Here is a 13,506-nt window from a genome sequence, read left to right on the forward strand (position 1 = left end):
TCATATTTTATTTTCAAACAGGGAATTAGATTCCTTTATTATTTGACAAGATTTTCTTTTTGTTAAATTCTGTTATACATAATGGAAAAACTTTTGTTTTACAGGTTGACTTTGTAGAGCCAGCACAGAATTATGTTCATCTGAAGTTGATCCCCAGGATAGACTACACAAAACCCAGAGGATTTGCTAAAACTAAAGATAATAATGTAAGTCAAAACAATATCTGATAAATCTTTATGTATAGGAAGCTTATTTATATGTTCATGTCACCAAAAATAAAGCACCCAGAAAATAAGATACCAATCAAAATACCCCACATTTCATGGTTCATTGATTTTCAATAAGATCTTTGCTTCATTGTGATTATTTTCTTGAGTTCAGATTTTAGATACTAAGTAACCTTTGTTCATATTATTTGATATAAGGATGAATCTGTGGAAATGTGACAGGTCCCCATAAGAAGTAGGTTAGTTTGACCTAATTGAAGTCTTCATTAATAACATTAGATTTTATGTCTGAGTTTACACCTCAGATACAAATTGATGTACAAATATTGTAACTTAATATGTGGATACAAACAGAGGATTAACCACAAAAAGTAGATTGCTAATTTTATATTTGCATCTATAAATATTTTACAAGGTTTATAAAGCTAGTAACGTATTTCATTGTATTCATAGTATGTAAAATAAAACTTATTTTTCATGTATTTCTGGAAGTCCATCTCATTAACGATATGTGTGTCCATGTACCAATTTACATTGGAAACTACAGAGCAAACTGTACAGGCATTATTTATTTCATATTATAAATTATACAGCAAGCTGAGAAAAGAAAAAAGAAGAGAAGACCTGCACAGAAGCTGTTTGATCCTGATGCTATCAGGTAACAATTTTGACATACTTATATTTAATAAATAAAGAGCTGCTGAACCAAAGCCTCCTATGTTGCATCTTGAAGATGCAGTTTACTTAATAGTTTTTGTCAATATTATAATGTTTATGGTTAAGATAACTTTTATAATTTTTGATCGTCTGTAAAAATTCAAGTTATTTTATGTAAGGAAGAATTTTGAATACAAAATTTATGAAGAAACTTACTATTAAACCCTTAATCACAGTGCATCACAGGAGAAGGAATAAGTTAGATAACCATGATAAATGTAACACAACTCTATTTTTTATGATTTTTTCACTATTGATTGCTTAAAATAGGACAGCTCATGAAATTTGTACGTGACAAAATAAGAAAAAAAAATCAAATAAACCTGCTGAAAGGAATTGATTGTATTAACAGAATGATAAAATTATAGTTTAATTAAAGTGAAATTTATACTTATGCACATATTAAATGGTTAATTTACAGAGGTATTGGAGGGGAGATAACTCAAGATGGAGACTTTTTGGTGTTTGAGAATAACAGATACAGCAGAAAAGGATTCTTGTTCAAGAACTTTATTATGTCTGCGATTGTAAGTTTTCTTTTTGTCTGCTAAGTCTAGCATACAAAAAACTATATAATGTCTACTATCACAAGTTTCCAAATCTGTAACAAAGAACTATTTGGGGGTAAAGATTGCATTCATTCAAAGTGGATAGCTTGATATTTTTATCTTCCATGGTCCATAACTGCATTTGATAGTTGAAACAAAATAGCGCTGTGCCGTGAACATTTTTAAGATTCTATTCAGACAATTTAATGCAATTCATTAATGATATGGATAAAAAAAAAATAACAAGATGTGTATCTTTATAACCATAATTGTCAAGAAAACTGTTTTATAAAAATTACATAATTATGTTTATAATATGAAAATAAGTTCAACCACAAATGTACATTTATGAACAAAGGAAGATAACTCAAATTTAAAAATATAATTGCTAAATTTAATCCAATGTTTGCAAACTGAAAGCAATCTTTTCCCTTCAGTGCTCACACACACACACAGTTTAAAAGCTTCAATAAAATTAAATGTGTAAAAAAAGATAAAAGTTGTCAGTTATAGATATTTATTTAATCTTACTTGTTCATGATGAGAAAAGTTGAGTAACATACTAATCATCATAACTAATGTTTACAAATATTGTTTTTACCAAATATCATATACCATTACTTATAAAATACTATGTACTTACAGATAGCAGAGGGTGTGAAGCCAACACTTAATGAACTAGAAAAGTTTGAGGACCAACCTGATGGTGTTGATGTAGAATGTATCCTTTAACTAATTATAATTCCAAAACAGTATTATTATTTGTAAAGAGTAGCTATGTACTGAGCTGTATGTCTGTCTCATTTAAACCCCTTATTTTGTGTCACTTGAGTTTTCAGACATTTTTGTGTATGTTATTTTTGTTTTGCAACTTATTTTATGCCCCTTTTACTGCATATATTTTTCTCTGATTGTGTATCTGCTGCTCTCTACACAAACAATATTAAGTCATTAACATTTTAGTATATTTTTATAGTAAGATTTCTTATAAAAAGATTCACTGTATAGAATATTTTTTTTGTCAAGGAACTCTTATATTGGTAGGCTATGAGTATTTATTTTACATGACATTGAGTCAATTCATTTTGAATTCAAAGAAGATAGAAGAATTTCTGAATGTATGGCTGAACTACATTGTGATTGGTTCATTTGACATTAATTCTTCTTTTTTATCTACATAATTTTGAAATATGAACTTAGTTTGAAGACTAATCTGAATTTTCTATTAATAATTGGCTAGATTCAAATTTAAGTGATGGTAACTAATAATGTAAAGTATTATGCAAAGAAAATGGCCACATAGTACCAGCTTTCTTGATTCCAAAACCTCTATTTTGTTATCAATCATTTGTTACAAGGTAATTTGCAAACAGAGTTACTATTATACAATAAAGCAAGAAAAACTGAATTTCCGACATTTATTTTAACTGGACATTACTAAAGAGGACATGCGGGAAGGATACTTCATACCTTCCTTCAAAACAAGTTCTTTAGATATTGAAATCTCATGCAATATTGAATTAATAATAATATTGGAATATATATAATATATAACTGTTTGGAAGCCCTGTTGGAATCATATATCTTTGTAACAATGTGAATTTGTGACCAGTAGTATTGACATGCTACTTTACACCGTCCTAATATACATTTAAAACAATAGCATTTCATATTGGAATTGCATGCAACATTGAATTAATAATGGGCCTTAACTTATAAAAAGTGATACAGGAGAAGCCAGCAGGGGAGGTAACCCATAATTTCATCCCTGGTGATGTAGTGGAGGTCAGTGAAGGTGAATTGGTCCATCTCCAGGGAAAGATCATCAGTATTGATGGTAATAAGATCACTATGTTACCAAAACATGAAGATCTGAAGGATCCACTGGAGTTCCAGGCTAGTGAATTAAAGAAACATTTCAAGATGGGAGATCATGTCAAAGTTATACAGGGACGATTTGAGGGAGACACAGGACTTATCGTCAGAGTAGAGGATAATATGGTGGTCTTGTTTTCTGATCTGACCATGCATGAGGTAAAGTATTTTCAAAGTTAAAAATCATTAGTAGATATTAAACCTATCAATGGCTGATAAACTAGGTCCAGATGTATTCTTACTCTTTGTGGTTAAATGTTGGTTTCATCTTTTGTCTTATATCAGACATGATTAAAAAAGTTGTTTCTAGTGGAAGTGTCATCAATAATTTGTTAAAGTTCGTGATAAAGTCAGCTGAAAAAGACATTTATTAGTGTTTAAGAACCTGCAGAAAACAACCAATCTATTACAGAAAAACTTGAAATCGTAAGTCAATAAACCTGAACATGAGTAGATCTAATGAAGAACAAAATCATGAAACATAATAGATAATTAATGATTTTTATCATCCAGGGCCAAACCTTTGATTTACAGCATGGGTGTTTCTCATAGTTGAAGATGTATTGCTACAGTCACCTGTAAATTGTTTGCATCGTTTTGTCTCTTCAGCAATCCTACCACATCTTCTTGTTTTATCAAACAAATTTTAAAATCAAGTATTCATTTATTTGTGATGTCATTTTACAGCTGAAGGTATTACCTAAAGATTTACAGCTTTGTGCAGACATGGCAACTGGTGTAGATTCTCTAGGACAGTTCCAGTTTGGTGATTTGGTCATGCTTGAGTGAGTATATTTTCTAAAGTTGTGACAACAAGGGTTGATTTTATGGTTTTAAAGTTTCTAAATTATAAAGAGCCTTTTCTATGAGACAAGATTTAGACAAGATTGTGTAAGTCTAAAGAACTGTAACTCATTTCACAAAAGATCTCATAAGATTGATATTGAATGGAAGTTATACTGAATTTTTTGCAATTTTCAAGTATTTTCACATAATTTTTGGGGGTAAAAAAAGAGGTTGGTCTAATTTATAATATGGTGGGGTAAATTGATTATGCATGATGTGTTTGTGTCGTTTTTAATGTCTTCATCAGAAAGTATTAATAAGATATACCTGTTATGCTGAAATAAATAACAATTTTAAATACTATGAAATTGACTGTTTTTTTGTTTTGTTTCAGTCCACAAACAGTAGGTTGTATTGTAAGATTGGAGAAAGAGAATTTCCAAGTTCTAAACATGCACAATAAGGTACATATATACAGTATGGAATGTATTACAATTTCTAATTAAAATGTCAAAAAAAAATACTAAATTATGAGAGTGCTTATTTTGCAGTTCAGTTTGTAGTTATTAAATTTTAGTATAATATATTGTTTGCAATGATATGACATGCAATTTCTGTTTAACAAAATTTTAATAAGAAACATCTTTATAGATAATTTAAAAATGCTTACCACAATGAGTAAACAAAACCAAAAAAAAACAAACACATTTCTATTTCAGGTGATCAATGTAAAGCCAGCTTCTATAACACGTAAGAAGGACACGAAGCATGCTGTAGCCCTTGATTCAGAGAACAACAATGTACAAGTCAAAGATATTGTTAAAGTTATTGATGGACCACATTCAGTATGTTGTTTAAAATTGCCTTTTTTTTTTTAGTGACACATGAACATTTATCAAAGATATATATAGAATAATGGCAATTTTGCCAAACCAAGCTGATATTTTCTCTGATGAAGTCAGTAACATTATTCTTTTTATCAGCAGTTTATTTTATTTAGAATATGAAATAAAATTGATTAGTTGGTAAAACTACTTTTGTGAGTACAAAGTGTTGTTATAGTTGCTTGGTTGTATAAATGAAGTCTTCTGCATTTCATTGATAAATTGTCACAAATGGACATGAACAATTGACAATGCTGCACTGATATGTGACCTTATTGCCTAAAATTTATGTATATCAAGAGAAAAGTTATTTTAGTACCACCCTGGCCAAATTGTATGGGTGATAATTATAGATTATCGGTGATCATTTCAACGAGATTGATTTTCTCGCTTGAGCCGGGACTGCAAAAGCGAGAAAGGCAATTGAGTTGAGATGAACAATGATAATCTTTTTATCGCTATTTTACCTATGACGACGTTGTCAATTTCATGTCAATTTCGTAAGCCTGCATGCTTAGTTTCTAGCAATAATTTTCCATCTCAAGCAGTAGAATGATATGAAAATTATCACAAAAAAGATCAAAGAAAAAATGCACAAAATAGCGATAAATACATTTATCAATTAATTTTCAAATATTATAATGTATTTTATGTGGCTGACCTACCCTTACAAACTGTTAACATGTTTAAACTTTTTTACTTGTAGGGTAGATCAGGAGAAATTAAACATTTATACAGAAGTTTTGCTTTTCTGCTGTCAAGGATGATGACAGAAAATGGAGGCTACTTTGTTTGTAGGACAAGACATCTTGTTTTGGCAGGTGGTTCCAAGGTAATTTATTTCTGATTACTCAAAACATTCATGATGTAAGAATTAACAAATATGTTATATTGTGCTTTTGAAGTTTAAAGTGATAGAATTATGCAATCTTCTATGCAGCCATTGCTTTATTTTTTAATTTAGTTTTTGCATGATGAATTGATAACATTAGGAATACAATTACTTTGGGTCTGTGAAGGGAAGTAATTTTTAATGTTATGTATTTTTTCCCATTATATTTTATACTTTATTTCATGTAATGGTGGATAAACTTGAAACTGAAATGTCTCAGGTTTATTGCAGCTTAGATATAAAATGGCTTTAAGGATATTATAACTGAATTATTAATTCTTTAGTTTGCTATGCAGATTTAAGGTGGTATGGGTGTCTTCCTCCATCTTGGATTGTAAAAAACGGAGAACCTAAGGTCCAAATTTTCTATTAAATTAGCAAAATTTTATGCAGAAATGCAGATATTTAATGTGAATTTTTATTTTAAAGAACCAATTTATAGGAATATAACTTATTAATATTAATATTTTTTCAAATGTTGATTATTTTTTTTTATTTTTTTTTTTTTAAATTGGCATTATAAGGGGAAGTAACTCTAAAACAGTGCATTTTCTGAAAGATTCTACATGGAATTTTCCTATTTTGTATTTTAGCCGGAAAAAACATACGGTGACCCTATCTTTCCTTTTGATATTCCCAAAGCATTGTCTGAAAGCTATCTTTTCCTAAAGTATTTAACAATTCTATCATTTTGTTTAGTTTCTAATCCCAAAATGGTGTTTTTTCCTGTATAATCCATACAAAATTTGTCATTTTGTCACACCCTGAAGCTTGAGAAAATGCGCGGTGACCTATCATTTTTATTATCTTTTTCAACATACATCAATAGATACTACGTTTTGGCAAAGTATGAACAAATTCTATCATTTTTATTTTAGACTCCCATTCCACCTTAATGTTTCATTATTTCCATTTATTTCCAGACAAATACAGGAACATTAAGTGTTACTGGATTCTCACCAATGTCACCACGTTTGTCCAGCCCTGCTCACCCAGACAGTGGTGGTGGTGGTGCTCCAAGTATGGGCAGAGGAGGCGGAGGAGGAGCAGGAGCAGGAAGAGGTGGTTTGACAAAGAGGGACAAAGAACTGATAGGACAGACAGTGAGGATTATACAGGGACCATTCAAAGGTAAGTTATACATACATAGATAGGACAGACAGTTAGGATTATACAGGGACCATTCAAAGGTATATAATATTCTGCACATTCTGAATGACAACAAATAAACAAATGATACAATAGGAAGGGTGTGCAAGATAGGTTGAAATTTATGAAGCCCCGTAAAATTGGATTGCCACCTAGAAATCCTTCAAAAAAATGCTAGAATGGTTCTTTAACATTAATTTTAATGAAAATGTTATCTCATAAATTTACAGAGGTGGATTAAATAAAAACTGTGGCAAGGAATTGTTAGAAATGACAGTCACTTACTAAAAGAAAATACTATTTCAAAGTTTAATAAACATCTGGTTAGAGTAAATGTCCCACAAGTTACTGTGAATTCAGAAATTATTGCGATTTTTTTCAATTCAGACTAAAATGTGATTTTTATTTTATATGAGAAAATTCCTGTTAAATTATATAAAAAATTTCAAAAATGCGAGTTTAAATTATTGCGATTATTACCCTGTTGCATTTTTGCCATAATAAAACATGCAATAATTTCGGAATTTACATTATTGAATTATGTCATAACGCATGTATATAAACTTTAATGAATGCTTAGCAAACAGTTGGAGATCTCAAATATTTGCCTAGTATATCCTCTTGTTGAATCCTAGACAAATATTCAAAAAATTCTTTGGTCAATGATGTAAAATGGAGAAAACGATTAAATTGTGTATTTTAATTCACAGGTTATATTGGTATTGTGAAGGATGCCACGGAATCCACAGCTAGAGTGGAGCTACATTCCAGTTGTAAAACAATATCCGTGGATAAAAATCGTCTGGCATCACTCACGTATGTAACATTAATAGTAAATGTTTTGTCTATGACAAAATTTGAATGGCATCTCTCAAACAAGGCAAATGCTACACATTCAAAATTAGAGTGGAGCCATATATGTTTAATATCAAAATAACTCAGATTTCCCACATATAACATATAAATTGGAGTAAATATGTATTTTAAGGGGGGAGGGGGAGTGGGGAATCACGCAAATCATATGATTTATAAGTTGACACAAATTATATGGCATCCATCTGATTTGTCACTCATCTCAATAAAACTTCTTTTTGTCATGCTGATAATTTCTTACAAGTTTCTTATTTTGCATTACAGAAACTGTCAAATAATGGAAACACTAGTAGTTTCTATTGAAACAGACAAATATTTTAAATACCAAATACTGTTTTAAACAGTGTACTGTGGATTCATTTATTTTGCCTGGGTACTAATTCATGGTTTAAGGAAAACATTTTCGTGGATATGTAATTTAGTTGTTTAACCAAAGCCTCCATAAACTCTTAAGGGCATACAATACAGTTACAGGGGAGGTAATGACGTTGCTAACGTAAAATGTTATTTTCGCGACGTCAAACTGTGGCATATCGGGGAAAAGATGCATTTTTCGACTGATTTTTATCGTTCAAACTGATTTAATTTGAAAACGAGTTCATGGACCCCTATTTTTCAAAACAGCAATTTGTTTCATTTTGCAGGGAGATAGATTAGTTGACCCAAATTTTATAAAACTGTAAATAGAGGATTTTTTTTTATTTTGATAAACATGCAGCAAAAAATGACGTATTTTCCTCAATTTATGAACATTTGATAAATATGTGTTATTTTTGAATAAAGAATGCATAATTATTAAGAATACTTATAAAATACAGAAATTACCGATTATTTAACAAAAAACAATTTGTGTTTATCTTTTATAACAAAAAAGTTATGTCTTTCTTTCGAAAAAGAAATTACGGCCACAAATCTGAAAATTGAGCAAATATACAAAATTTCGACCTCATTTTACTCAAAAAGTAGCACATGAAGGTATATTTTTTATTACATATTTGATTTAATCGGGTAAAAAATAGCCTATATGCAAATTTTCACAAACTTGTAAATACAGGATCAAAACTGTATAGTAGTTTGTTGGACATTTGAATTTGTGGTCCCAGGGTAACATTGAGAACCATGAAAATTTGTATCCAACAATTAATAATGAAACCATGTTATAATTTTATTTGATTATGGAATACCTAAAAACTTGCATTATATTGACCTTTTCTATTTCTTCACAGAGGAGGCAGACCAAAAGATGGTTCCACGTCTGCTTATGGCAGGACACCTGTCTATGGTGGACAGACACCTATGTATGGATCTCGTACTCCCATGTACGGCTCACAGACACCATTACATGATGGATCACGCACCCCTCATTATGGCAGTCAGACACCTTCTCATGAACCAGGAAATCGTACTCCAGGACAAAGTGCTTGGGATCCAGCTAACCCCAACACACCAGCCAGGTAAAAAATATGTTTAAATAAGATTGTAATGTGATAACGTGATATACACAAATATAATAAAAAACATGGGCATGAATCCGTATCAATATTTTATAATATCAGAGTTCGTCTTAATATCAATATATGTTACATGATTGTATTTAAACGAAGTAGAGCTCTACCATCAAAACTTTTTAAGATTAACAATGGAAGGATATGGTGGATTGTTTTATAACACAAAATCCACAATACATTTGACAAAAGCAAATATGCAGTGCTTCTATTGCTGTTCTTTGTTTCAAAGACACTACTCCGACTCTGTAAATGCTTATAGGTCACTGATAGTTTGTGCAGAATCAAAGGTTTGTTTCACACTTTTGCAGTCAAATTCGTAGTTTTACATTGAGTCATTTGCAAATATATACACAACAAAACCTCAGTTAAATGGAACAAATGTTTGTCTTTTTTTCAGACAAAATGATTTTGACTACAATTTTGAATCGCCATCACCAGGGAATTTTGACACCCCTAACCCAGGCACTCCTGGTTACCCAGCTGACACGCCCAGTCCGATCGGAGGACCCTTTACACCACAGACACCAGGAACAAGTTATTCTCCCTACGGGGGACAGTCATCAGCTTCTCCTGGGAGCTATCATTGTGAGTATTATCTGTTTATAAAATTAATAAATCTTTCTATGCACAATTAGTAGACTTGATCAAATTTATCTCTAAAGGAAAATAATGATATTGTAAGTTAATTATTTCAAATATTGGAAATTCTGTTTATTTTAGAAGGAACCTCTTATAGTATTAGTCTATATTATTAACGTACTTAAAAGGTCATGATGTTCTATAATTAGTTTGAACAACAATTCAAGATGATGAAATTTGTGAAATAAGTATATCAAATTGACTGCAGGATCTTGTTCAATAAAATGAGGTGTAGGGTATATACCAATGAATTAGCACACATTCCCAAGATACACACAATCTTCAACAATAGACATGTAATATATATCAAGCTCTAAATCATTCTGAGTGTATCAAAGTTTGATTAAATTCATAAGAAACAATCTAAGGTCAGCCAATGTTCTTTTATGCACCCCAAAAAAAGAGGGGCAAAAGATACTAGAGGAACATTTAAAATACTAGATTGAAAGATGAACTGACAACACCATGGTTAAAAAAGAAAAAGACAGACAAACAATAGAATACCTTGCTTACAATAATTTTTTATATTGAATTACCCTAAGAAATAATGACTGCTATTTGATAGTTTTTGTGTAAAATTTTGTATCACTTACATTTATTGAACTTTGATGATTTCATGTATAATAACATACTTATGATAATGTAGCACCTAGTCCTGCTGGTGGAGGTTTTGGTGGTAGTTCACCGAGTCCATTAGGGTACCAGACATCACCATCCCCTGGCTTCAATGCTGGAACCCCCTCACCTATGGGATACAGTCCTATGACACCAGGGGCTCCTTATACCCCACAGACACCTGGAATGTTTATGGATCATGGTATGGCAGACTGGCACACCACCGAGATAGAAGTGAAGATCAAGGAAACACACGATGATACAAATCTTATATTCCAGAAAGGACAAATCAGAAGTGTTTCGGTAAGTTATATTCCAAAAAGGATCCCATAAGTCGTATAATCTTTTTAGATTATTTTCTTATATCAATTTATACAGAATTTTGCATTCAACATTCTTGAAAAGAGTCATTATCATCAATTATTATGTATAGGAACAAACAAGATCTAATTTCTGATTTTTGTTCTTAAGAATAATCAAAATTAAATGCATGCAGAGAAGAAGATTTCACAAAAAACATCAGTGACAGTTTCAAAGAATCACATGACATGGTAATGCTTAACTCTAAAATATATATTGCTGATTTAATGGAGTAGTGTGTTTTATTTTGTAGGGAGGAATGTGTTCAGTTTATGTGACAGAGCAGGATAAGGTCATTAACATAGCATCAGAACATTTAGAACCAATACCACCAGAGGTTGGAGATAAGGTAAAGTACTTCCTGGTTAAAACAAACACTTTCTCAAGACAATTGCAAATACTATTCCCTTCACTAAAATATAGATGATCGAATATACTTCAAGATGAACCACTTCATAGAGGGATAGAAAAAAATACCAGACCAAATATGTTGGTTTATCTGTAAAATTGGGTTGCCATGTCATTGAATAAAATTGAGAATGGAAATGGGGAATGTGTCAAAGAGACAACAACCCGACCATAGAAAAAACAACAGCAGAAGGTCACCAATAGGTCTTCAATATAGGGAGAAATTCCAGCACCCGGAGGCGTCCTTCAGCTGGCCCCTAAACAAATATATACTAGCTACAAAGCCAACATCTCTGTATGTCCATTTTCTGAAATGTCCTCACTCCTACATAAACTTAAGGTTAATCATCAATTGTAACTTCCTCGAGAAATTGAAAGTTATCTTCCTATACATGAAAAAATACCCTAAATAAAATATGGTAGGAAAATTACAGGTCTTAAAAATGAACTGAAATTTAATCTGTAAATGAGGTATTCATCACACAGTTTCAATCCATGATTGTTAAAATAAATTTGAGAAAATGAAACAAAATTTTTTTTTTTGTGTTACACTATATTGTTGAAAGTGGGTTTAAACACCAATAACTCCATCAATCTTACTTCATAGATTACACTTACGGTATTTATTTCAACAGACTTTTATATTTGTACATGTATATCATATATTTATTACAGGCTAAAGTAATAACTGGGGACGAGAGAGAGACAGTAGGAACATTGCTCAGTATTGATAGTGGAGAAGGTGTATTGAAAACAGAGGACTCACAGATCAAAATGTTACCCTTACGATATCTTTGTAAAGCTTCTGGCCATTGAGGATCGTTACTGTAGCAATATATGTGTAACGCTTCTGGTCATTGAGGAACATGCCAATCATGTACAGTGAAATAACATAAATTATTCATATGAATATTTGTAATATAAGGAATTGCAGAAGATTAAAGATTTGAATGTGGGTTAACTATTCGAACATCACATTCTGCTCCTCTATGTGCTATGTATTACCTTGGACAGAAAGATTAGTAGTAAACATACTGTAAAATATTTCACATTAGATATTCAGTTTGTAAAACTCCATCCTTGAAGGTCATTAAATGTCATAACCATTTACTTGAATTGCTTGATTTGGGAAATAGAAATCATCCTATATCTACACAATTGACAATAATATGTAAAACAACATGTGTAAGTATACTTTTTATACCAATCATTTCACTTTTATAAGTTAGTAATTATGTCTGATGTGTTCTAGCAGAGTAAAGGTGTAGTGGAAGGTCAAACTACATATATGTCGATGTACTTGCATCTATTTTATATTGGTGTAAGTTTCAAGCCATCAATCAATCAGTCATGTATAGTTTGATTAGTTCTCAAGATAAATGTTGATATACATGATATATGGGTAAATAAGGAGGACATGAAAATTGAATTTTGAAATGAGGTATGCATTGTATAGGATCTTGATAAGTGACATGTTTACATTAGTATAATGTCAAGGACATGGAAAATGGTTTCATACTTTGTAAATAGAACATCTTATTTTACCAAAATGTTTGAAATAAGTATTTGTTTTGTTGGAAGTGCTTATTATGTAAGTTATGTCTGGAAATAAAGATTATTTCCAGTTTATTTGTAATTTTTTCTATGAAAATATAATAAGAGTGCACACACTTAAATAACTTGTTTGCTTTTCTGACGATTTAAAGTCTCAAAGACAAAAGGTTTTACTAGAAGTATCATATAAAATTGTGACAAGTTCAAGTTCAGATAAACACTGCCAGACTGACATGAGAACCTTACAATCATTCCATACACCAAGTATAGATGACCATTCTTTATAGTATCCAAGAAACTTACCAAACCACAGAAACTCTATAAGGATGACACCAATGAGACATGCAAGACAAGCATGTACACCTTACAATTATCATAAATTTGATAAAATAATGTTCATCTATTGCTTATACATGTATAAGGCCTAAAATAAAATATTGTTTGTTTCCCCAATCCCGACCGACCCTGCAA

General features: G+C 31.0%; 1 protein-coding gene across 3 annotated transcripts in view; it reads left to right on the top strand.

The window, feature by feature from the left end:
* The window catches only part of LOC134685396 (transcription elongation factor SPT5-like), a 46,076-nt gene extending 32,970 nt beyond the window's left edge, over positions 1-13,106 (top strand). For all 3 annotated transcript variants that reach the window (XM_063545126.1, XM_063545128.1, XM_063545127.1), the window contains exons 10-25: positions 105-206; positions 821-885; positions 1,366-1,471; positions 2,138-2,213; positions 3,216-3,526; positions 4,055-4,152; positions 4,548-4,617; positions 4,873-4,998; positions 5,744-5,869; positions 6,853-7,060; positions 7,789-7,894; positions 9,178-9,405; positions 9,857-10,044; positions 10,745-11,016; positions 11,327-11,422; positions 12,157-13,106. In XM_063545126.1, coding sequence (XP_063401196.1) covers positions 105-206; positions 821-885; positions 1,366-1,471; positions 2,138-2,213; positions 3,216-3,526; positions 4,055-4,152; positions 4,548-4,617; positions 4,873-4,998; positions 5,744-5,869; positions 6,853-7,060; positions 7,789-7,894; positions 9,178-9,405; positions 9,857-10,044; positions 10,745-11,016; positions 11,327-11,422; positions 12,157-12,297 — 2,319 coding nt within the window. In that variant the 3' untranslated portion in view covers positions 12,298-13,106. The remainder of the gene's footprint in view (positions 1-104; positions 207-820; positions 886-1,365; positions 1,472-2,137; positions 2,214-3,215; positions 3,527-4,054; positions 4,153-4,547; positions 4,618-4,872; positions 4,999-5,743; positions 5,870-6,852; positions 7,061-7,788; positions 7,895-9,177; positions 9,406-9,856; positions 10,045-10,744; positions 11,017-11,326; positions 11,423-12,156) is intronic.
* Positions 13,107-13,506: the final 400 nt, after the last annotated feature.

Source organism: Mytilus trossulus, chromosome 9 (assembly GCF_036588685.1).
Source record: "Mytilus trossulus isolate FHL-02 chromosome 9, PNRI_Mtr1.1.1.hap1, whole genome shotgun sequence".
In the NCBI taxonomy this organism is placed as follows: Eukaryota; Metazoa; Mollusca; class Bivalvia; order Mytilida; family Mytilidae; genus Mytilus; species Mytilus trossulus.